The sequence below is a fragment of the Miniopterus schreibersii genome, assembly GCF_964146895.1.
Source record: "Miniopterus schreibersii genome assembly, chromosome: 11".
Classification (NCBI taxonomy): domain Eukaryota; kingdom Metazoa; phylum Chordata; class Mammalia; order Chiroptera; family Miniopteridae; genus Miniopterus; species Miniopterus schreibersii.
The window spans coordinates 28,033,048-28,059,468 of NC_138111.1; the positions used below are offsets into that span (position 1 = coordinate 28,033,048).

The window sequence follows — 26,421 nt, forward strand, 5'->3', positions numbered from 1 at the left end:
ATGTATGAAACATACGTGTTATACAGTATAAGACAAAATGAATAAATACCCAAGACCTAGCACATAACATCCCTGTGTTCTTCTCCTTTTCCCTGTTTCCCTGCTCTCCCCTCAGAGGTAACCATTATCCTACATTTTGTGTTTAGATGCCTGGATAATACATTAGATTTGCTTGCTTTTGAGCATTATAGAAAGATACATTGTTTTCTGGGATTTGTCTTTCTCCTCATGATGTTTCTGAGACTTGATAAATTGTTTAGGGTAGCTGTTAATTTGTTTTGTTATTATTGTATAATATTTCAGTATCTGAACATGCCAAATGTATTTATCTCATCTCCAGCCAGTGGACATTCAGATTACTTTCAGTTTGGGGTTTTATGGATAGTGCTGCTATGAACATTTTTGTATGTGCCTCCTGAAGCACATGTGCAAAAAGTTTTTCTCAGGTTGAGTTGCTTGATCGTATAATACTCAACTTCATAGATAATGCCAAACAGTTTTTCAGTGTTATTGATTTAGCCCCATGTTCCTTTACTCTGAAATTTCTCCATAACTCTCTGCCTTCTCTAATTTAGTGTATTGTTTTCTTCCACACCTTTTTTCCCCTCCCTTGGTGAAGATAACCTGCTTCACTGCCCCTTAGTTTTCTTTTTCTAAGGAACAGTATGTTCTCTGCTGTTTCATTAAGAACTTTCTCTCAAACATAATAGAATCATATTTAGAAGTAGATATTATCCTTTTACATTTCCTAACTGTAACTTGCTGAGAGTGCCTTTTAAAAAGTTTTCCATGCAGAAATATTTATTGAAAAATTTCATGGTCATTTAAAGAATTTTGTAAGTTGTATTTATCAGGTTCTATTTAGGATTAGTTACATATAAGTTCTGTTTACTGTTTGGCTGTATTTTTTAATTACCTCACAAATGATCTGGTTATCTCTGGCATTTGTGAACTTTTAGTTATTTCAGGAGTTGCTCAGGATAAATAATTTGAAATTACGTTGTTGGAGAAATTTTTTTTAAAACTTGGGAACATGAATTATTTTTGTAAAATTTTTAAATATTTTTATGTTTTAAAAGGCCATGAACACACAAATGTTTCCAGCTACTGTAAAAGTTACCCAAAGCCACACTTTAATGTCTTCTCTGTATTCTTTATAAGAAAATAAATATACCTTTAAAGACAATTATTTAATTAACCATTATAAAAATAACAAAGATTATGTGGCACTATGAAATCCATGTACAAGTGAGTAAGGCTTTTTTAAAAAACAAGTTTTTTTATTTAAAATAAGTAAGGATAGGGTTTCTAAGCATCTTAATAAAATGGAGTAGGCTTTGGTTTATGCATTATTAGGCTTATATTGCATTACTTTTTAAAAACTGGCTATCACACTTATCTAGAGCATGTTTGTTAAGCCCTTCCAATTTACCCAGTAAAGCTCTCGAGATTTTTCAGTCTTGGTTTGAAGAGTCTGAAAAAGTATTTATCATGTGCATTCTTGACAACTGTTAACCACAGCTCAAATTTCTATAGACAATTTCAATACCTTTTCTCAATTTCTTCCATGGTTAATTTTGGTATTGATAATTATAGCAATGAATGTTTTAGGGGAAGAGCGTTTCCCTTTTAGATGCTAGTGTAACATGTAAAATTTAATATTACAAGGTTTCTTTTTGGAGTAATAAAAATGTTCTAAAATGTGATGGTTGCACAACTCTGTATTGAACTCAAAACTGTTGAATTATATACTTTAAACACGTGAGTTTTATGGTTGTGAATTTTATCTCAAGAAAGTTGCTAAAATTTGATGATGTTCTAGAGGGATTTATTGACCCTTTTTCCCCCCACTTCCTCTTTGATAATTGAAGTATTTGGGATGTTACATGAATTTGTGAAAGTAAAAATAACTTGAATGTTTTAGAACTTGGGCCATTTCCCCCCAGTTTTTCTGATTGGCAAGGAATATATAGAGTTTAGATTTAGGTTTTGTACTTTTTTATAGTGATTTAAAACTTTTATTAGAAATATTGAATAATCTGGACAATTATAAAAGCAGGCAACAGTAGATTCTGATATTTTCTTCAAGTGTTTTGAAATTATAATATCTGCGCCTGGATTCATGTTAGTTACTGAATTTTCTTCACCTAAAAGTAGAAGACAAAATTCTTTTTAGCAAAGCATCCTATCTATCCATGAGATGGTTTCAGACAGTTTTTTTTAATATAGAATACTTTTTCCAAGTCATTGACTCCATATGTATATTTGTTTCACTAATTCCTTGTTTTTCTTAGGTTGACATAAAAAAAAATTAGATTTAAGAAATTTCTTTATTAGCAGGTATCATTTAGGTCAGTGGAAAAAGAGCAATGAAAAGCACTATGGTCAAAAATTAAAAAAGAAAAACAGTATGGTCGTTTTAATTTTTTGATTGATTGATTTTTTTGGAGAGAGAGAAACATAGATTTGTTGTTCCACTCATTTATGCACTCATTGTTTGCTTCCAGTATGTGCCCCGACTGGAGATCGAACCCCAAACCCTGGTGTATTGGGAGTACTCTCTAACCAACTGAGCTACCTGGCCAGGGCAGTATGGTCATTTTAACTTGTTTCCTAAGGCCTAAGAAAGAAAATCACACAGTGGATTTTCTACAAAGTGGAAAATCTCTTCAGTCTCTGTGTCTTGTACAAGTTTAAAATAACAATGACACTATATGATTTTATTTTATGAGAAATTCTAGAAAATAAAACTCAGCTACAGTGACAAAAAGCCACGTCAGTGATTACCTGGGGCTAAGGGTGTAGGAGAGGATTGACTGCCAAGGGTTATTAGGAACTTTTAGAGGGGATTGATGGGATTGTCTTGATTTTATTTTGATGTTGTGGTTACATGGGTAAATATTTTTCAAGACTCATATAACTTTACACTTAAAATGGGTCTAGTTTATTATATGTAAATTATACCTCAGTAAAGTTGAGTAAAAGAAAGTCATTAAGACTGCACATACATATGACTGTGTATCAAGTATTAGTCTTTTGATACGTAACATCATCTATCTCCACATTATATATGGTAATCAGGCATGTATGTCAACTATTTATGCCAATGAAGGAAAGAAATGTACACTTGTCATTAATGAAACAGTTTTAAGTTAATAGAAGCTTACATATAGTGTTATTAATAGTGTTACTATTAATTAGTATATTTTGCAATTATAATAGATCTACTTCAGTATCTCTAATCCCTTACCTTTTAATTCTGTGTTATATATTCAGCTTTTTATCAGTCAAATATGGCAGGTCCTCGAATAATGTTTCATTATAACACTGATGAGATGCCAGAGGAACTTAACTCTTGTTTTTATCATTTAGCCTATAGTAAAATTGGTTTTGTTATACATTGTTTCTCTTAGTTACAGAACCTATCAAGAATGTTAAGTGAGGACTTACTATAAAGAAACCATCCTTTATTAGTGTTAAAAGTCATTTATATGGTGCATATATTTGTTTTTAAAAAGTCAACACTCCTACGTGCCAGGCACAGTGATCCTGTGCTGAATAAGAGAACATGGACCCATCCTTATGGAGTACTTTCAGCTTAGTTTTACATAAATATCTTACTGTGTCCTTTGAGAGAGGGAAATGAAATTCAGAGAAACTAAGTGATTTTGCTTAAGGTCACACAGCTAAATGCCTGAGAATTATCTGATTTTAAGTTCAGTTTCAGGCAGTTTTGGTGGGTAGAATTACATAGTTTAGGTAGACAAATGGAGAGCGGGAGGGAGCATGTTAAATAGTTGGATTTTTTTCCACATCCCGGAATGTGAATAAACTTCCTTTATTGTGTATAAAGTGTTCCCCTTCCAGTTTATTTTCTCTGCCACCAGGATAAGAAAATTTGAATTTTTGCCAACTGGATTTCTTTCAAGACTATTTCTAATTGTTACCCCAACAGCTGAGACCTAGCAGACTCTGGATTTGTCACAAAGGAGAACTCTACATACTTGTGGCATTGAATGTGAGTGGACCTGATTTGCAGGGCATTTTCCTGGTTGTGGCAGCTGTGAGATTCCATGCTGCCTCACAGATCTGCAGGAAGCAGCCAGTCTACTGAGCTGGATAGATAGTGGGCCTGTTAAGGGGGCTGGCAATGGGGCTATCTTTGCAGCTACTTCTGAAAGAGGCAGCATGGAATAGAGAAAAGAACATGGGATTAGCCATGAGAAGACCTAAGTTCCAATCTTAGAAATATCACTTGAGAGATGTGTTATCTTGGGCAACTCATTGCTTCATTCTATTTTGATCTTTCTCCTCCTAAGTAAAATTGTGTGTGTGTGTCTGTGTGTGTGTGTGATATGCACATCATGGACATGAGTCTCAAATCATTATGCTGAGAAAAGCCAGATACAAAAGAGAATATGTGGTATAATTTCATTTATATTAAAATTTTAGAAAATGCAAACTAATGTATAATATGCCTAGGTTCAGGGGCAGCAGGAAGAATGGATGTAAAGGGAATCTGGAATCTTTTGAGGGTGATATTCTGAATTTTAATTGTGGTAGAGGTTTTACAGGTATATACAGTATAACTGTTACAACTCGTGGAATTGTATAGTATCGTGCACACACACCCAAAAAGGGGGGTTCTGAGGCTGTTTCAGAGCTTAATAAGAAAGAACATTGAGCCCTGGCCAGCAAGGCTCAGTGGTTAGAGCACTGGCCAATGCATCAAGGGTTGCTGGTTTGATTCCCAGTCAAGGGCACATTACCTGGGTTGCAGGTTTCATCCCCAGCCCCATTTGGGGTACATTCGGGAAGCAACCAATCAATGTGTTTCATATCAGTGTTTCCCTCTCTGCCCTCCCCTCTCTCTCCCCTCTCTCCCTTCCCTTCCCCCTTGTCTTCCACTCTCTCTAAAAATCAATGGAAAAAATATCCTTGGGTGAGAATTAGCAAAAAAAAAAAAAAAAAGAAAGAACATTGAAATGGATTTGGATTATTTGCCATGGATATGGGAGGGGAAAAGATCAGCACAGATATGTATCTATAGGCTATATGTATTTGCCTTCTTTGCTATAGGTTACCCAGTAATGTTAGAGCCATGATAGTAGGAATGCTCCAGTAAACCAAATCAACAGTCAGCAACCTTGACATCTAACTCTTCCTTTACCCATCTCTCATTTTTATATAAATCCTTATGAACTAGTAGTGGTAGAAGACATTTGAGATCAGAGAAATTTCTTAAAATATTTGAAATATTTAATTTACTACAATTTTGGCCCTATATTCCAGTTGTCTGATTGTTTCTGCTTCTTAGTGATTATTATATCCTATCACCTTTATGTTGAAGAACTCTGTTTATATCCTTATAGTCACAGTGTAACAAACGGGGGGCAAAGAAATAAAATGGAAACGACTTGATACCCTCCAGCCCTAGCTTCTCATTTTGTATTCTATTAATGGTTATAAATGCCTCAAAGTCCTTCTTAATAAGTCCTTCCAGAAGCCACAACTAATTGTTTGGAGTTGACATGAAGCTAGAAATTGACCTAGAGAGACTATTCAGTAACTCAAATATGAAAGGAGTAGTGACCTTTCTGGATTAGCTACTTGTGGCTGTAAAGAGCTGTTCCTGATCTCCAAAAGGAAAAGAAGGGCCAGTGTGGTTGTGCTCACTCTTTCCCTTTTTCCCTAATCCCCAGGCCCTCTCTCCTTTCTCTATCCTTTCTTACTGGGAATGTATAACCTTTAGCTGGATGTTGGACAATGGGCAGCTGCTTCTAGTTTCTTGGAGGGAAGCCAATTTTAGGTTTTGGCTAGGAAATATACAAGACAAAGGTGTCAAAGACTTAAGACAGTTACTTGGAATACATGAAATACATAAAAACCCATGAGTTAATAATGAATTTCAACCCCCCCCCCAATAAAAAACAACAACCCTGAAAGTTCTCATGAACTTAACAGTGGTACTGAGAAACTCCTCAGGGTCCTGACTTTAATAATAGACCAGGATTATATGTTATTACCACATCATTTGTTAGTATTTATTTAAATATCTAGGCATATTAAGCATTTTAATGTGCAGTCATTTAAAAATCTTGATCATAGTATTAATTTCCTAGGTAAACTCTTTTATTCATATTCTGCAGCCACCTAACTTTTAGAATGATCTGAAATCGTGAATCAGTAGATTTTGAATTAGTGATGCTTTTACCTCTTTATACAACTAACTTTTACCAGTACTCAGCAGATACAAATGTGATTTCCTCAGAGTTATATTAGTTTGTAATCCTCTGTGGTTTGCTATTTAATTCTGCTTCTCATTCTAAAAGAGTTCTTAGCCTTTGTTCATTAATCATGGAAACAGTTGTGCAACATGCCTTGACGTTAACTTGAACATCTAAAATTAGTCCTGCTACAATCAGTGGTTGGGAGCAACGTTTCAGTAGTTTGTGACATGTGTTAAGTAGACATTGCAAGGTTGGAAGGAACTCCCTAGAAATAAGTAAGTGACTTGTATTAAGTGTGTGCACCTGTAGCTATGTGTATGTACAAATGAAAGTCTCTTTTACTAAGCAGATGAACAAACTATATCTGTTTCTACAAACGCATTATAAGCATTTTTGTTTATGCACTCTGCTGTTTAATCATTTCAGAAGAAAAATATATTTATTGAAAACTTGGTATGCTAGAATGGATTTTTCTGCATGTTTTGTGGTTTTCATTTTTTAAAGGAATAAATTGTATTATATATACTGTATTTCATATGAATGACTTTTTTTTTCCTTCAGAGTTTATAGAAACCTATTCACAAAAATGACATCCTGGTTGTATGAATGTCTTTGTGAAGCTGAACTTGCACAGTATTATCCTCATTTTACTGCCCTTGGCCTTCAGAAAATAGATGAATTAGCAAAGGTTACAATGAAGGACTACTCCAAATTAGGAGTCCATGACATGAACGACCGCAAACGGCTCTTCCAACTTATCAAAATCATTAAGATTATGCAGGAAGAAGATAAAGCAGTCAGTAGCCCAGAGCATCCTCTTCAGACAAGAAGCCTGTACATCAAGCCTCAGGAACCCAGATCCGGACCTCGCAGACAGTTGCATTTTGATTCTCTTGCTGACAACAAAGACAGAACTACCAGCAATTATGGGTTTGAAATGTGCAACTTATCAGATTTCTCTGCAAATGAACAGAAGTCTAGTTACCTAAAAGTGCTGGAGCAAATGTTACCAGATGATTCCCAGTACCAAACAAAAACAAGAATTCTGAATGCCACAGCTGCTGATTCCTATGGGCAAACAGAAACTAACACTTCACTCTTGTCGTCAAATCACTTTTCTCCAATACTGGGGGATTGTGATATTCCCATTATTCAAAGAGTCTCTCATGTTTCAGGGTATAACTATGGAATCCCTCATTCTGTTATCAGGTAATAATGTGTTTTTATCTTATTTATTTATTTATTTATTTATTTATTTATTTATTTATTTATTTATTTTTGAAGGGAGGGTAGCTCAGACAAAGGCAGGCCTCTTTATGACCAGAGGAGTGCAACCAACTCCTCATTTACAGAAAATGATAGTGAGCAGCTTCTGCATTGATAATAGAAATACCTTGATAGGGGAAAATTAATGTAGACTTGGGACTTTCCAGATGGGAGAAAGATGGTATTGTTCACGTACATCAAGCAGCTGCTACGTGCCAGGATCTACGATTATTCCTATAGCAGGCCTATTTCTATTATTTATTGTGGTGTAACATGATACATCTAGTGCATCTGTTAAGGTAAAATAGTTAATTAGCCTTATACAGTGGGGGGGAAATTACATAATCCATAGGATATATATTTTTTTAAGGCTATTAAATTCACTTCAGCCAACCAGGAAACATAAAGCTTAGTTTAAAAAAAGAAAAAGAACATGTAGTTGAGTTAAGTAGGTCTTTGTATCCCTAACCCCAATGACTGTTTGCTTCAAATATTCTGGATATTAAGATTGATGAGTTCAAATAAAATAAATTAAAAAAAAAAAAAAGATTGATGAGTTCACTGAAGTCAGAGCCAGAGAAGAAATGCAGCTGAATAGAAGAATGAGTTAGTGGTCGACAGAACCAGTCATAAAATTTTCCTAGGAAGAAGAAATGCAGAATTGTGTTCTAACAAATGAATACATATTGGGGTGGGCAAAAAAGGAAGTATAAGAACAAGACAGAATATATCTAGGAGGGACAAGGGAAAAGTACATCAAAACCTACCACTTAATTCAAAGTATTCAGTAAACTCAGGTAGGATAAAAAAGATTATATTGAATGATCAAAAAAACAAATGTACGAGAATAATCGGATTGAAAGGAAACAAAGGCTTGGGTCTTGTAAAGGGCTTGGATGGGTAGTAGCAGCATATTGCATTAGATTTTGAGGCTTGATAAGCCTGAGTTTTGGGGGCATAAAGAAAGAGCCTCCATCATCCATCATTAGAAGCCTTTTGGAACACCACATCTGGAAGCCAAACACATGTTTTAGAGCTAAAGCAAATTCTTAGAGTTTAGGGGGGATTTTTTGCTGTTTTTTTCAGTAAGGACAAAGGGTAGTGTGGAATAGGGATAGAGAGAAGTAATCAGGAGAATTTAGCCAATAACTTTCTCAGTGTCAAAACTTTAATATGCAAATATATGTATATAAATATATAACCTAATTTACAACAAAATGTACTGATGCTTCTTAAGTAGCCTTATCCAATTATTAAAAATTAAGGCCCACTTGTTAACATACTATGTCAGACAGAACACCTCAGAGAAAGAGAATCCTTGGACTGAGATGGAGAAAATCAGAGTTTGTGTTCGAAAACGCCCTCTGGGCATGAGGGAGTTACGTCGTGGAGAAATTAATATTATTACTGTAGAAGACAAAGAAACTCTACTTGTTCACGAGAAGAAAGAAGCAGTTGACCTCACACAATATATTCTGCAGGTATGATGCTTTCTTTTTGTGTTTGGAACTGATATTTATCAAGTATGTCAAATTTTTGCTTTTTGTTTGAATGGCAGCATACAAATTCTAAAATCCAGTTTCTGGTTTGGGTATTGGCATCCATCCCCGATTTGACTGTGCCTTAAATCATTGATACCCTGGGCCTTTATTTTTTTAAATATAGTGCAATGAGGGATACAAAAACATAATTCCTCCACTCTAGTGCAATAGTGTTGTATCCTACATCCACTTAACATGCTTTATGTGAGTTTAATTATACATATTCAGCAAAAAGAGGGGGAATGAGAGGATAAAAAGAATTTAAGTCATAAAGTGGTGATAGGACTAGTCACTGAGCATATGCCCCAAAGTTATTACAAGATGATCACACATTCTCAATTCTTGCCCGTCTCTCAAAATGTGAACTTCTCACTCTGTTGAGTGTGAGTCTGGAGTTTAATAATGGAGGATATATTCTCGAGCAACAAGGCCCCAGATTGCCGGCCAACTGCTTATTTTGATTCTCAACTGTCTTTGAATTTAGACTTGATTTGGTAGAAATTGGGCTCCTTGAGAAGAACACTTTGTACAGGGTAGATTGCAGTGGGTGAATATAATTTCACATCTAACATATAAGGGTTTAAATAAAACACTAGTTGCTCAGACGCAAAAAAAATGTTCACTCCCTCCTGGCCGGGGTGTCTCAGTGGTTGAGCATCAACCTATGAACCAGGAGGTCACTGTTAGATTCCCAGTCATGGTATATGCCCGGGTTGCGGGCTCAATCTCCAATAGAGGGCACACAGGAGGCAGCTGATCAATGAATTTTTTTAAAAAAAAATATGTCTTTATTGATTTCAGAGAGAGGAAGGAAGAGGGAGAGATAGAAACATCAATGATGAGTCATTGATCAGCTGCCTCCTATACCTCCCACTGGGGATCGAGCCCACAGCCTGGGCATGTGCCCCTGACCAGGAATCAAACTGTGATCTCCTTCATCATAGGTTGATGCTCAACTGCTGAGCCATGCCTGACTGGGCTGACTCTTACTTTGATGTTTCTCTCTCTCTCTCCATCTCCCTACCTCTCTCTGAAATCAATAAAAAAAACATTCAAAATAAAAAGATGTTCACTCCCTGCCAGAATGATCATGAAGAGTCCAAGGAGAAAGGGTGTGGTATTGAAAGGAACTTATTCTAAACTAATAACTCTTCAGTCTCATAAGGAAGCAGCAAACCCCAAAGATGGAAGATATGGTAACTTATGCACTCCTAAAATTGTGAAGCAATTGTGAATAATCTGAAACCAGGGATAATCCACCAGAAGTTAAGATTTGGGAATTAAGAGTTTCTCTTATTCTGAATCTGCCTCCCTAAGACATTTATATTCATTCTATTCTCTCTCTCAATATCTGTCTGTCTCTCTCTCACTGCTCGCTCTCTCTCACCTCAAAATCCAATGATTGGTAAAGAGAAAAAAAGTGGTGAGTAACCTGACAAACTAGCAATTCACCTTAGCCTTACTCTACTGGAACAAATCCTTTAACACTGAAATCAAATTGTTAACACTTTCCCCCTCTTTTACACTTGCATTCATCTTGTTTTTCTTTGGTTATCAAAATTGGGTTAAAAGTAACATTCAAAATAATCCACTGAGTCTTTCTATGGGCACTAAATTACTAGGCTACTATATAACTAACCGAATCACTTTAACAGCCTTATCGATTGCTAATCAATGCACAGTCTATTAGGTCTAGGTGGGAGATACTTATTTTGAAGATGGTCGAGATGAACAATTAGTTGTAATGATATCTAGTTCCATAGCTACTTACAGCCATAGTAATAGCCCTATCCAATCACCATCTACCCAAGACTGCCTTAATGATGCTTCTGTCACAATAATTCCCTCTGGGAGGCATCAGCTTATCTTTTGTATTTTTCCATTATCCCAAAACACAATAACCTTACTTCTTTGTTATTACCATTGATCAATATTTATTGAATACCCATAGTTTCCATAGCACTTTCTCTGCTGTTTGAACTTTGGACCTTTGCTCTCATAGGTCAAAGTCCTTACCTATCAATGCTGTAATATAAAAGTGTTGGGAGGCCCCCCACACACCTTTTTCCTTTCTTAAGTAGAGAGAAGAAAAGGGAGGTTTAGCAAATAAATATTGATCCAAGATTCTTTGGGTTTTATTTTTAAATTTATTTAGGAATTCATACAATATGTTTGTGTTTGTTAAATATGCTATCCTTTCAAATCTTTTGCGACTTAGTATATGTGATCATATACATGTAGTGTGCTATACTACTTACCATTAAATTTTCTTTCAACGTAATAAGTGAAAAAACAAGGAAATAAACCTGTATATGTTTTATTCCAACTATTTATTTATTGATTGATTAGTTTTTTAGGGGAGGGGGAGAGAAAGAGAAGCATCAATTTGTTGTCCCACTTCATTCATTGGTTGATTCTTGTATGTGCCCTGACCAGAGATTGAACCCAAAACCTTGGCATATTGGGACAATGCTCCAACCATCCGAGAGCTACCCAGCCAGGGCATGCAGGAGGCAACCTATTCATGTGCTATGCGTCTCCTCATTGATGTTTCCCTCTCTCTCTCTCTCTCTCTCTCCCTCCCTCTCTCTCTCCCTCCCTCTCTCTCTCTCTCTCTCCCCCCCCTCCCTCTCCCTCTCCCCCCTCCCTTCCCTCTCTTCCACTCTTTAAAAATCAAAAGAAAAAAATATCCTTGGTGCAGATTTTAAAAAAAAGCTAAGCTATATAACCTATAGAATGGAGGTCTTCCTCCAGAATTCCCCCCAAATGTCAAAAATGTTAGTTATGGCTGGGCTTATGAGGATAATCTCCATAGAATTCAGTTTCTTTCCTGGACCTAAGGAGGATTGGCTCACTCTTGTACTCATCAATTTATTTCACTTAGAAGAGAACAAAAATTGTGTGTCTTTGTTTTTACATTATAAGAACATATCTAAGAGATGTCAAGTAGAAGGCCCTGTCTTTTGACAGTTATTGATTGCTTATTTTTAAGTTTGTCATGGTCAGTTACTATTAATTAAAAATGTATTTGTGCCTCCTTTATTATGTGTTAACTAGGATAGTGGTGAAGAAAATGTCTCCTTCTATAAAAACCAAATTTCTTTTTCAGCATGTTTTTTATTTTGATGAAGTCTTTGGTGAGGCATGCACCAATCAGGATGTATACATGAAGACTACTCACCCACTCATTCAGCATATTTTCAACGGGTATGATAGTAATTTTTTGCTGTTCTTGCTTTTTATTTTCTATTCTCCATAAGTCATATTTTAAAAAATAAATATCACCTATGCTTTTTAGTTCTTTTGAATTAAACATGAATTTGTATTTTGATCTCACAAATTTCAATTAGTCTTTTCTGAAAAATTCTGTGTCTCTAGGATTTACCAAGCATTTAGGAATTTTCAGCAAAATTTTCTTTTGCACTGATGATATTGATTCTCTGTGCTTAGTGGAAAAATATAAGCTGACAATATAATTTCATCAAAATCCTCAGAATAAAAAGGTTTAAGTGGTTGTAGTGAGTTTGAACTTTTGATACTAGGAGTTATGTATTCTGGCTATAGTTTCGTTAATTTTTTTCCTTCGAGTAGGATAGATAAAGTTACTATCACTTATCCACTTTTCATAAATATTTTTAAAATTTTGAAATAATTATTTATATTTAATAAACATTAAATGGTACAGAAAATGTAGTAGGGGGCTTCTGTTGTATATTTAAAATGTAGGCATGTATGTCAAACAATCTGCTAGAGTCACTGACTCCAGACTATTTTTACTTTTGTTTTTTAAAATAACTTTTATAATGTTAAAAACATTGAGGTATAATTTACATGCAGTAAGATACACAGATCTTAAGAAGTATTCAGGTTTGATGAGTTTTGATAGTTGCATATATCCAGCTAACCAATACCTGGAATAAGATACAGAATATTTCCACCACCCCAGAAAATGCTCTTGTTTCCCTTTTTAGTTAATTTCCCACCGTGATCCTCAAGTATATAACCATTGACTTGCTTTCTGTCACTATAAATTAGGTGTTTGGTTTGGTTTGGTTAATCCTAACCTGAGGATATTTTTCCCATTGATTTTTAAAGAGAGTAGAAGGGCGGGGAGAAACATTAATATGAGAGAGACACATTGATTGGTTGCTTCTCGCACTTGCCCCTACTGGGGCAGGGATCAAACTTGCAACCCAGGCATGTGCCCTTGACCAGGAATTGAACCCGAGAGGGAGAGGGAAGGAGAGAAACATCAATGATGAGAGAGTCATCATTGATCAGCTGCCTCCTACAATCGAGCCCACAACCCGGGCATGTGCCCTGACCGGGAATCGAACCTCGATCTCCTGGATCCTAGGTCGATGCTCAACCGCTGAGCCACGCCCGGCCAGGCCTATGATGATTTTTTTATGCCTGGTTTCTTTTGCTTAACATAATGTATTTTTTTTATTATCCTCACCCAAGGACATTTTTTCCATTGCTTTTCAGAAAGAGGAAGGGTGGGGGGAGAGAGAGAAACATCGATGTGAGAGAGACACATTGATTGCCTCTCACACGCCCCAGTTGGGGCGAGCCTGCAACTGAGGTATGTGCCCTTGGCTGGGATCGAACTAGGACCCTTCAGTCCACAGGCCGATGCTCTAACCACTGAGCCAAACTGGCCAGAGCAATGTGTTTTTTTGTATTAGTACATGTTGTTGCATGTACCTATTGTTTTTATTGCTGGGTAATATTTCCTTTTATGAATATACTACAATTTGTTTATTCATTTTCCTGTTGATTTACATTTGGGTTGTTTCCATTTTTGGACTATTATGAATAAAGCTGTATAAACATTCTTATACAAGTCTTTTTGTGGACATGTTTTCATTTATCTTGGATAAAAAATCTAGAAATGGAATTGCTGGGTCAGAGAGTAGGTGTGTTTATTTAAAAATGTCAAACAGTTTTACATGCATTACTTTATATCCCAACAGCAATCAATATATGAGAACTGAAGTTCTGCATTCTCACCATATTTGGCATTGTCAGACATTTTTATTTTAGTTAATCTAATGGATTTGGAACTGTATCTCATTGTATTTTTAACTTGAATTTCCCTAATGCCTAATGATATTGAGCATCTTTTCATGTGCTTATTGGTCATTTAAATATTTTCATTTGCCCATATTTGTTGTCTTTTTATTGTTTTGTAGACATCATTTAAATTTTTTTATAATTATTTGTATGAGAAGGCTAAAAAAGTAAAATATCTTTCAAGTTCAATTTCCTATGCACCAAATCTAGGGAGTGCTGTTTGAGAGAGTTAAGTTTTGAAAATAAGTTAGAATTTGAATGTTAAGACATTACCAATAAAAAATAAGAGAGTTGCACGTGGAACAGATTGACAGATCTCAGAGGGAAGGGGTTGGGGGTGGGGGAAGAGATTAACCAAAGAATTTATATGCGTAGCCCATGGACACAGACAATAGTGTGGTGAAGGCCTGGGGTGGGGCAGAAGGCAGGTGGAGGGGGATGAAGGGGGAAAATGAGGGACATCTGTAATATTCTCAACGATAAAAATAAATAAATAAGAGCCCGGCCGGGCGTGGCTCAGCGGTTGAGCATAGACCTAGGATCCAGGCGATCAGGGTTCAATTCCTGGTCAGGGCACATGCCCGGGTTGCGGGCTCAGTCCCCAGTCGGGGGCGTGCAGGAGGCAGCCGATCAATGACTCTCTCATCATTGATGTTTCCGTCTCTCTCTCTCCCTCTCCTTTCCTCTCTCTGAAATCAATAAAGATATGTTAAATAAATAAATAAATAAATAAACAAACAAACAAACAAATAAATAAATAAGAAAGTTGCAAGTTGCGTGCCCGTAACTAACTATAAATTATATAAAGTGTAACAGAGATTCCTCATGTCCATATTTGTTGTTTCTTTTAAAAGCTTCTCCCTAAAATGTTCCAAAGATAAGCTAGGTGTTTTTAAGTGTGTTGAAGTAATCCTTCTGTGATCATTTTCCTAACTGTGCCTCTGCCAGTGTATTCAAGTACCCACACTGCTGAGAGCCACGGTTTAAAAGACAAGTTAACTGGTCTGTGCTTGAAGCAGCTTAAATCTGATTAGCTCCCATCTTTTGATTCTCACATTTCCAAACTTATCTTTCCAGATTAACACAAGATCATGTTCTCTGGCATCCTCTAAAGCAGGGATGGGGAACCTTTTTTCTGCCAAGGGCCTTGCTTGTACCTCAAAATTTACGTTATTATTATGATTCACTTAATATAAATTTATGTTGCTCTGAAAAAAGCTCCTAGATTTACTGACTTTCGAGTCTCACCTGTGGTTGCCTTGGCAGGGCCAAACCAAATGATTCCATAGGTATGTTCCCCACCTCTATTCTAAAGCTAGGAGTCGTTTCCTTATCTTCCAGAGTTGTCTTATGGTCTTACCAGTCCCATAATATTCCTGTCAGAAAACTCATGTGCTGCTTTGAGAATGTTTTTCCTCTTCCTGTGTTTTTGTAATGTAAAGCCCTCCTCTCTTTAAAGGATTGTATATTTATAGCTGAATTTTGTCCAAGAGTCTTTTTCTGCCTCACTTTTGTCATTAAAAATCTATGGGTAGATTACTATTTCTCTTATGTATAAGCTATTTAAATTATTCTTCCCTTAGAGGCAATGCCACTTGCTTTGCATATGGACAGACTGGTGCTGGAAAGACCTACACCATGATAGGAACTCATCAGAACCCAGGACTGTATGCTCTGGCTGCAAAAGACATCTTCAGGCAACTAGAAGTGTCCCAGCCAAGAAGGCATCTCTTTGTGTGGATCAGCTTCTATGAAATCTACTGTGGACAGCTTTATGACCTCCTAAATAGGAGAAAAAGGTACTGGATATGAGTGGGAAACTGTGAATCTATTCATCATTGTTTTAAGCCAGAGTCCCACTGACTCATGGGATTTAATGAGTCTTTGGTACATTAATGCCCTTTTGTGAAATGAGAGCCAGATACATGTTTTTTAAACTGTCAGTTCAGCTAGAGAAAAGTGTAGATTTGCCTTTCATTAGTATTTTTAAAGTGATCAATATTCTAATGTTTATCCAAAGAGTGTCTCTTTTATTTTGATCTATGAAAAAGATCTAATTTCAGGAGGTCAGGAAACCAACATATACTTAAATCCCTTTTTATTCCTTTGACCTATTATTATACCAGAAGAACTATGTTTTCCACTTTCTTTTGGTTTTTCCCCCTCAATAATGTGAGAGTAAGCTTCGTGATAGTTTTCTTAAGTCAGTAAAAAGAGAAGAAAATCTCTTTACTTCACATGAGACTTTTAACTCTTATAAGACTTAACCTATTGCCCTTGCAACATAATAGTAACTTAGAAATGTATTCGGTAACTCTGATTTTAAATCCCTATTGTATTTTTATAACAAAATTTTACTTAGGTTGAAACAGATGACTGAGTAGGAGGCAACGAAGTTAAGGTATCGACTGACTGGGGAAAAAGGGGGAGAGGAGAAGTAGGGGAGATGGAAGGATAAAAGTTTGTCATAACAGAATTAACCAGACATGAGACATGTTGGGAGTAGCTACACTGGGTGGAGAGGAGTGAGCTGAGGCTGAACATGGTAGAAGGCTGGGGAAACCAAATCAGTAAAATAGACTAGCCCCGCAACAAAGATTTCCAAGCCTCTATGGAGCTGTCCGAAAGGACATGAAAGTCCTATGAGCTCCAGGCAAGCACTGGAATGGGGAGTGGTGGTGGAGGAGCAGCTCCAGTTCAGTAATGAAAGCATGATAGGGTTAGCCCCCATTGTAGAGGGGCACTAGAGTGTGGAGTAGCATAACTGGAAAGGCCACGGAGTGGGTTTAGACAAGCCATCGGCCTGTGGACTATTCCAACAAAAAGAGACAGTCTCCCACAATTTAGAAAATATATAGGTTTTTGGGGTTCCATTGTGCCAAATAAAGGAGGGTCCCACTCTGGGGTTGCTTTCGCAAAAATTTGCCTCCCTTTTTTACCCTCTCTGTGTTGGTTTTGAAGCCTCAAGTTAGCTTAATCACAGCTTCTCTTCCAAGCCCCAACAACCTTATTTAGGGGCTCTTTTCAGTCAGAATGACTACTTCCTTTAAAGAATAGTTGGCATCAGAATAAAAGCCACTGTTGTGCTATTTATGTGTTTGTGCGAAAGGACAGTCAGATTATTCAGTTGTTGTGAGTGTAATTCTTTAATGAATGACCCAGGTATATTACCCTGTATACTTGAATTCTTTAATTATAGCCAAGGGGATGTGAATATGCTTAATCCTGGGTTTAAGCTTCTCTAGGGCTCACTAGGGAAGACCCAAACTTACTTTGCAAGTGTCTTGGGCTTTGGGGCTTTTGTTTTTTTTAATATCTCTGGTTAATTGGCTAATATCTCTTTGTTTCCTCCCATTTTGGAACTTCTGAAATGTCCTGGTCTACTGATAGCACCCTTTCTTGTTTGTTTAGAGCTGTTTTATTTCATCCTGTTGTTTTTTTAATAAAATATAATAATTATTATAATAATAACGGAGCTTTGACAAATGTAGATAAAAGTATATATGCACAGTCCACCTCTTAAACTAGAAACCAGAGTTTAAGGATCTTCCAATTAACTCTTAAAAGTAGAGGACAAGCTCTAGCCGATTTGGCTCAGTGGTTAAGAGCGTCAGCCCTCTCTCACATCAATGTTTCTCTCTTTCTCTCTTCCACTCTCTCTGAAAAGAGCAATGGAAAAAATATCCTAGGGTAAGGATTAAAAAAAAACTACAGTAGAGGACAAATTGTTTTTATACCCTTGTATAAAAAGTGATAGAGTCCTAGCTGGTTTGGATCAGTGGTCAGGGCATTGACCCCTGGACTGAAGGGTCCCAGGATCAGTCCCAGGCAAGGGCATGTACCTCAGCTGTAGGCTCATCCCTGGCCCTGGTCAGGGTGCATGCAAGAGGCAACCAATCGATGTATCTCTCTCACATCAGTGTTTCCCTCCCTTCCACTCTCTCTGAAAAGCAATGGAAAAATATCCTCGGGTGAGGATTAAAAAAAAAAAGAAATCTTGCTTATAGGATTTAAAAATCTAGCAGTATATTTTAGGTGTCCATTTAGGAGCCTTTCTGAGGTGAGCTCAGGGCATAGGACCCGGGAAGTATGTTCAGGAATGACATGAGGGCTCTGAAAGCTAGATCCTTCTTTTATTCCAGAAGCCTAACTATTCTAACAGAGTTGTTTTCTGAACAGTCATGGGCATCAGTGAACTGTTTTCTCCAATCTTGTAAATACTTGGAAACTTTAGGGAATCATAGGCTAAGAACAAATTTTTTTGGAGAAAATTTCTTTTTTCATGAAATGGAATTCCATTCCTAGCCTTTTTTTTTTTTTAATGTATTTTTGTTGATTTCAGAGAGAGGACAGGAGAGGGAGAGGGAGATAGAAACATCAGTGATGAGAGAGTCACTGATTGGATGCCTCCTTCACACCCCCTGCTGGGGATCGAGCCTGCAACCTGGGTATGTGCCCTGACCAGGAATTGAACTGTGATCTGCTGGATCCTAGGTCGATACTCAACCACTGAGCCACGCCAGCCAGGCTTCATTCCTAACCTTAATCAGTATCTTATTAAGGGAAAAAATAATTTTAAGAGTCTTTGATAGATTAAATACATGCCCCTTGATGGGTCTGGTTTAATGATGATGGTAGACTATAACCACTCATTACCTTACATGCAAGCCTAAGGCATTCGGTTGCAGCACCAGCTCTTCCTTGCTCCTTAGAAGATATATCAGGACTGCTTATGTTGCAAGTAAAATAAAACCCCACATATACTGTCTTAAGCATTTAAGGAAGTCATTAGCTCATGTAACTAGAAAGCCTAGAGGACAGACAGTCAGGCGTTAGGGTCTTTACTATAGCAGCTCAGGGGTGTTATAAAGACCCAGTTTCTTTCCATCTCTGCTCTACCTTCTATGGTGTTAACTTTATTCCAGAACTGTCTCTCTTTTGAATGCTACATGGCTGCAACTGCTCTCAGGGCCACATGCTCTCATTTCTAGAGAGTGAGAGCACCTCACCCCCAGGCACGTAACAACCAGAGATTAGGACTTTGTTTTTATTGGACCTGCAAAGATCCCATATCTACTCCTGAACTAGTCACTCTAGGCAGGAATACACTATCCACTGATTGGCATAGATCTGAGTTATATACTCATTCTTTTTTTCCCCCTTCCCTCCTATACTTTCATTCTTCTAATTGTAGCTAAAGATGCTGATTTGTTTACAACAATCAAGGACCATGTCTGAAGCCCTGGGTGGGGGCCAGGAGGTGTGGGAATGGTTGGGGAGAATGCACATCAATCCCACCCAGAGGGCAAAACTGCTACTTATTGGTGGGGGAGTGGTTTCTGGGGAGGCAAAAACAAAGTCTATTACAGCAGCTCTGTCATACCAACCATGTTCTTGCCTCTGCAGGCTCTTCGCAAGAGAAGATAGCAAGCACGTGGTACAGATTGTGGGACTGCGAGAGCTCCAGGTGGATAGTGTGGAGCTCCTCTTGGAGGTAACTCTCCCTTCTTTACTATACCACTGTAGCAGCCTAAGTACAGGGGAAGAATTCATTTTGTTATCTAGCAAGTATAATGGACTCAGATTTAGTTAGGCAAAGGGCAATGGCAAGCACACCACTTCACATTTATAAAATGTGAGTCCTCCTCTTAGAGGATTGATTTTTTCTCTATATGGTGGTTGTCTCACTGCCATGGTAGTGGGAGGTATGGGATTTGGGAAAACCTAATGCATGAGAGGATACTCTTGCACCAGTTTCAAAGGCTGCTAATGAGTAGTGGGCTCTGGGAAAAGCTGCTAGAGAGAAATATTCTTATTTTGAATAAAAATTTTAATAGGTAGTGCTTTCACGGGTTCAAAATTCAAAAGGTACAATGAAAATATCCCTTCCATTGCTTTTTCCTGAAGAAACTTTTTTTTTAAGTTTTTGTGTGTGTATCCTTCCAAAGGTATTTTAAAATCTTCTTTTATTAAAAGTTATCTTTTTATAACCAAAGTAACCCTTGCTCCTTATTACATCTAAACATTAAAAAATATATGATAGAAAAATAAAGTCTTCTCTAACTTACTGTATAGTACTCCCCATTCTCTACTGAGATATCTACTGTTAATAGTTTAGAATATTTAGATTTTTTTTTCCTGTTCTGGGAACTTATTAGCTTATATACAGATATATTTCTGGTGAACCTTCCTTTAATGCAGTGGTCCTCAACCTGGCTTTACATTAGATCATTAGGGGGATTTCTTCCTTACTTAAAATGGTTTAACCTTTTTTTATTGTGGAAAATAGCACTATACAGAAAAATGCATAAAACCTAAAATGTATAGTAGAAACAAGCGCCCTCATAATCAACTTAAGAAATAGAACTCACATTAAGAAATAGAACATTGCATACCTAGCCGGTGTGGCTCAGTGGTTGAGCATCGACTTATGAACCAGGAGATCATGGTTGAATTCCACGTGCCTGGATTGTAGGCTCGATCCCCAGTAGGGGGCTTGCAGGAGGCAGCCCATCAGTGATTCTCATCACTGATGTTTCTATCTCTCCCTCTCCCTCTCCCTCCCTCTCTCCGAAATTAATAAAAACATATTTTAAAAAGAAAAAAAGAAATAGAACATTGCAGAACCCCACAAGAATACAATCATATCCCCTATCTGACTTTTATGCTGATTATTTTCTTGTTCTTTGTTATTTTTACCGATTATCTGTTATCCATAGATATAACTTAGTTCTCACCTGTTGTTTTTTTAAATTCTGTACGAATAGAATCACACTGTATGTATTCTTTTGTGTCTTGCTGCTTTTTCTCAACATTATGCTTTTGAGTTTTGTTCATTTTTACTTGCAGTTATTAATCATATGAATGTAGCAGTTTATTTAACCATTCCACTGTTAATGAACAATTGGGGTTCTTTCTATCTGGGGCCCTGCTGAACAGCATGGCTGTCAGTGTCCTTATACATGTATTTCAGTACCCAGCATAACTCTAGGTTATGTTGTGAAATGCATATCTTCCACTTTCCTACAAGATGCCAGCTGCTTCCCAAAGCAGTGTACACTCCCACAAGCAGTATATGAGCAAACCCATTGCTCTTCATCTTCACCAACACTTTCTTTGATTTTTGAATTTTTGCCTGTTTGAAAGTGTAATTATATCTTTAATTCCCATTTTGCTGATTAAAATTGAAATTGAATAGCTTTTCATATTTTTAACTTTATCTTTTTAATTTCCTCTTTTGGGAATGCCAGTTCGGGTTTTTTTCTTCATTTTTGGGTCATCTGTCTTTTGCTGATTCGTATATTCTGAAGATGAGTCTTTTGTCAGTGTTTTGTGTCGTAAGCATGTTGTCTTGTTCCATGGCTTGTCTTTCTAGTTCCATCATGTCTTTTAATGCTTGCTTGAGTCCATGTGAGGCCAGTTAAATCAGAATCTCTCAAGGGTGAGCCCAGATGTGGGTATTATTATTTTAAATTGAAATATAGTTCGCATACCATAAAATTCACCTTTTTAAAGTGTACACTTCAGTGGTTTTTTAATACAATTTTTATTAAGATATAATACACATACCGTAATATTCACCCTTTTAAAATATACAATTGAGTGATTTTTTTTTTTTTTTTGGTAGTTTCAAAAAGTTGTACAGCCATCACCACTATCTAATTCCAGAACATTTTCATCATGTCAAAATGAAACCCCACACCATTAGCCAGTTACTTCTTTATTTCCCCTGCATCTCCAGTGCCTGGCAACCACTAATTTCTATCTCTATGCATTTCCCTATTCTGGTCATATCATATAAATAGAATCCTATAATATATAACCTTTTGCCTCTGTCTTTTTTTCACTTAATATATTTTCAACATTCATTCATGTTGTAGCATGTATCAGTATTTCATTCCTTTTATGGCTAAATAATATTCTGTATGGATATATTTTATTTATTCATTCATCAGTTGATGAATATGTAAGTTATTTCCACTTTTTGGCTATTATGAATAATATCAAGTACAAGTTTTTGTGTGGAAGTATGTTTTCAGTTTTCTTGAGTATATGCCTAGGAGTGGAATTACTGGGTCTTACTTTTTGAAGAACTGCAAACTGTTTTCCAAAGTGCTTGCGCCATTTTTACATTCCCACCACCAATGTATGAAGGTGGGTGTTATTTTAAAAGTTCCCCAGGTGATTCTAACATGCAGCCATCATAGTCATCTTCTAGTATATCCACCAAGCCTGGCTTAGAGTCAAAGGGAGAAGACTGGAAGGACAAGCTGGGTACTTGACAATATTCACCTTTAGAACAGCTTCACAATGTACCCCTCCATGGACTTGGGTGCATGAAATGGCAGGGTGGCCCACCGATGACATGTCTTTTCCTGACAGTTTCTTTTTCCTGGGACAAATAGGTAAATTTTGTTTAAGGAATGGGACCTCATACTTGTGTGATTATTAGATTTCTGGGATCCAAAACCTGAAGTTAGCACCTGAGTATGGCTGTTTTAGAGGTCACCTAAGAGCCAAGAGCCCCTTGGATTGCAAAGGCAGGTACAGAACAAAAGTGTGGGGGATGTGTTGAAGGGGCTTCCCTGAGACTGTGACCATTCTTACCTGTCCAGAACTCCCTCCACTGTGGAGTCCTAAGGAAATTGTTTCTCATACACTGATTCCCTTGGCCCCAGTTTTCCCAGCCATTTGTTCTTTTGGCTGGGAGTTTCAAGAGATTTGGTCCTCATGATGCCTTTGTCCCTGGAGATTGGACCAATTCAATGGGAAAGGAGCAAACACTAAGAGGAAGTCCCCTTTCCTTTGCTATGGACCGTAACTGTGCTAATGGGCAATCTGGTGTCAAATCACACTCTCACCCTGGAAGAGTTTATGGCACTGCTCTATCCTAAGGTATGTTTCTTTCCTAAGAAAAACAAAAAGAAGTTTCTCGTTAGTCAGCGTATTGCCATTGATACCCTCAGTCTGTAGTATATGAGGTTGTACAAGAAGAAAGCCAGCTGAGATCAAGTTGGAAAGTTGGTATGAATTATGAATATCTGACACAGTTACCCTCATAAACATTTATTGACTCGAAACAACAGCACTTGCTAACTCAGATGTCACACTTTCACTATCTCTCAGGTGTCACTGTTCATGCTCACTCAGGTATCACCCATGTGTTTGCTCAAGTGTCACCCTCAGGTATCATCTTCAAGTGTTTCCCTCACAGATCACTCTCAGGCTCACTCAGATAGGGCCACTTGTTACCTGACTCACACTGGCAGCTTTATTATTGTTATTTTTATCATTTCCTTGGCTGTAATGGGTAACAGAGGCCCACATAGAAAGAGCTTACCCTAGATGAGCCTCAGTTGTATGCCAGTGATAGAGACTTAATCTATACACATTGCGTCTCTTATTGAAGTACTTATAGGTCTTCTTTGATATTTGTGCAGGAAGCTTGATGATTAAATCCTTATAACCAAACGGAGCTGGGGCCTAGTGCCATATATCCTGGAACATGTCCTTTACTTTTCTGAACCTGAAACATGTGGATGATAGTAGATGACTGGGTCTAATAATAGACAAGGAAATGAGATAACGTACATAAAATGCTTACTGTGATGCTAGCTCAATTTGTAACAGCTATTATTCTTTGTTTAATATTAAAATTTTTTTAATTGATTTCAGAGAGAGGAAGGGAGAGAGAGATAGAAACATCAATGATGAAAGAATCATCAATCAGCTGCCTCCTGCACTGCACGTACTGGGCATCCAGCCTGCAACCGGAGCATGTGCCCTGACTGGCAACCTTTTGGGGGGGGGGGGGGCATGAGACAACTCTTGACCAACTGAGCCACACTGGCCAGGGCTACTCCTAGACTTATATTTACCCAAAATAAATTGTCTTTTTTTTTCTCTCTCTCTCTATTCTCTTTCTTCCTCCCTCACTTCCTCCTTTCCTTCCTTCCTTTCTTTTTCTTTTTTTTTTCCTTTCTTGTACTTGGGAGCCCGTGGAATCTCATGTTGATCTCTAAAACTCTATTTCCCCATGAAACTTATTGGTTTACATTTGTGAAAATAGTTTAAGTTTTGGAAGTTTACATGGAGATGTTAGCTCTTTAGTATCTTTTTAAAAATTAATATTTATTGAAAACTTACTATGTGCCATTTATGGTACTATGAGAGTACCATTTTATAGGTAAGAAAATGAGACCCTAAAATGTTAAGTGACTTGCAAATGTTCACACATTGCAAAAGTTCACACAACCATATGCTAGAGCTGGCATGTGAACCCGGATAGTCTAACTTAAGATTTCAGTCTCTTAACTGCTACACTTGAGTTGTATGTCATTTACAAAATTTTGTCTGATAATCTTCACAAACTGCCTCATTTTTTACTCCTCAGAGCTCAGCTGCTTTATTCCCCAGTTTCTGAAAGTCATGATGATTTCAGGCTGTTACTGAAGGTGAGGAAACTGGACCAAGGACCAGAAATTCCTTCATGCCTTCCCTAAAAGGCATTTAGTCAGGAAAGGTTGCCTCAACAACATGTTAGGTTTTTTGAAAGTATTCACAGGTACCTAGTACATCATGGTAGACAAGATGCAGTGAAAAGCCAAGTGCAAAACTCTATTATAGAACCCCAGAAGCCAGTCTTTCCTGACTCCTCTGGGGGTGAATTTCACCACAAGGCCATCCTTACCACTTCCTGTCCATATCCACAGTTCCTGACCAGGTGTAGCCTTGATGCTTCTCAGAGCTCTCACTAGGTGCCAGCAGAAGTATCATCATTACATGTGGCAGAGGGTACCTGGCTCCTATCCCTAGCCTGACCATATTCTATCTATGTGACCTTGGGTAAGTCACTTAACTTTTCTGTGATCCCTCCCTTATCCATCAAGCATATTGCTTACACAAATGTGGAGATTTAAAAGATCTCTCTTATCTCTTCATGGTGTTTGTAAAAGATAAAACAAAACTGTGAGAACCCTGAAACTCTAGGAGGAAATGCACAGGAATCTTGTTAACTCTGGGATTATGGGAGGTATATATTTTCTTCTGTACCCTTTTCCTAAATTTTCCAACTTTTCCACAGGAAGTTGGAAAATTAATGTCTTAATTTTCTAATAAAAAAAAGTTTGATATAAAGAACAATACAAATCTAAGATGGTCCATCATCATTGTATTGTTACAATCTGTGTAAGCTTGAAGGGGTGATAGGGAGAAGCTAGGATGAGGAAGTGCATTTAAACTAGATGGTTCAGTCACATATATGGCCTTAAGTGAACTAACCAGCATCCAAGCTTAGTTAACAGTACTTTCTTTTGGCACTTGCCACACTCAGTGTGAGGGATTACTGCTCTGACTTTTCTGATTAGCAGCAACATGCTATTCATGTAGTTGATAATCTAGTTTTATAAATTAATAGGTTGTCATCACAGGATTTATCAGATAGTCCCTCTAAGCTTTTTGCAAGCTATTTACAAAATTAGTAGATTCACAGTATGACTCTAAATTTCATTCTAAAATATAATTCTAAATCTCACAATTAATCTGTAAAAACATAACTATTTCTCAGACCATGGAGGAACTTATTAGTTACTTAAGTTTTTAAAATGCACAAGCCCTTACTTGTTAAGATATTTTTTGGCCTGTTGTGGAAGCTTGACTGACAACTTTTGGACTCTTAATTTGGAAACTGTAGCTGTGTTCAATGTGATATAAATTAAAATTATGAGAGACTGTGGAAAAATGAGATAGGACTTTTTTACCCTTAATTTACTGCAATATAAATAAATTTATCATCAATGCCCCACAGTGTAGTAGAAACCACATGGGCTTCGGAGTCATACATGCTGGATGTGAGATTTGGTTCTGCCACACTGCAGCTGTTTGTGAGGAAATCAACCTCTGAGTTTATTCCTCAACTGTAAACTGGGTATAATAATAATCACCTCACATTAGGCTGTTGTGAGGATTCTATCAAATAATATGTTTAAAGTTTTTCACCTTTTTGATTCTCAGAAATTAATACTCCCTCTATCCAAAATCGGGGCAGCATGTTCATATATGGCTGTGTTTTCAGTGGCTAGAGGCCAGTCCTGAGGTTTTACCTCCTCTCCCCCATTCCCTATGGCCAGAGGGGACCCAGGTTAGTCTTTATTCCTGTTTGGAGGGTAATTGGTCTCAAGGAAAATCATGGACTCATGGCATTTGCAATAACTCATCATTTCCGTGTTCCCACACATCAGGCCTGACCCCCTTTATGACTGACTGCATCCTGGTGGAACAGGTGGATGTGATCAGTCAATTCCATGATG

At 37.2% G+C, this 26,421-nt stretch overlaps 1 protein-coding gene across 2 annotated transcripts in view; it reads left to right on the forward strand.

Annotated features, from left to right (window-relative positions):
* KIF24 (kinesin family member 24) overlaps nt 1–26,421 on the forward strand; it is a 50,838-nt gene that overhangs the window by 7,423 nt on the left and 16,994 nt on the right. Inside the window, exons 1-6 of one of the 2 annotated variants that reach the window (XM_081152076.1) lie at nt 3,922–4,018; nt 6,792–7,439; nt 8,788–8,977; nt 12,147–12,244; nt 15,697–15,912; nt 19,520–19,607. In XM_081152076.1, coding sequence (XP_081008202.1) covers nt 6,817–7,439; nt 8,788–8,977; nt 12,147–12,244; nt 15,697–15,912; nt 19,520–19,607 — 1,215 coding nt within the window. In that variant the 5' untranslated portion in view covers nt 3,922–4,018; nt 6,792–6,816. Of the gene's footprint in view, nt 1–3,921; nt 4,019–6,791; nt 7,440–8,787; nt 8,978–12,146; nt 12,245–15,696; nt 15,913–19,519; nt 19,608–26,421 lie in introns of those variants that run through there. The other variant, XM_081152075.1, reaches the window with a different exon arrangement.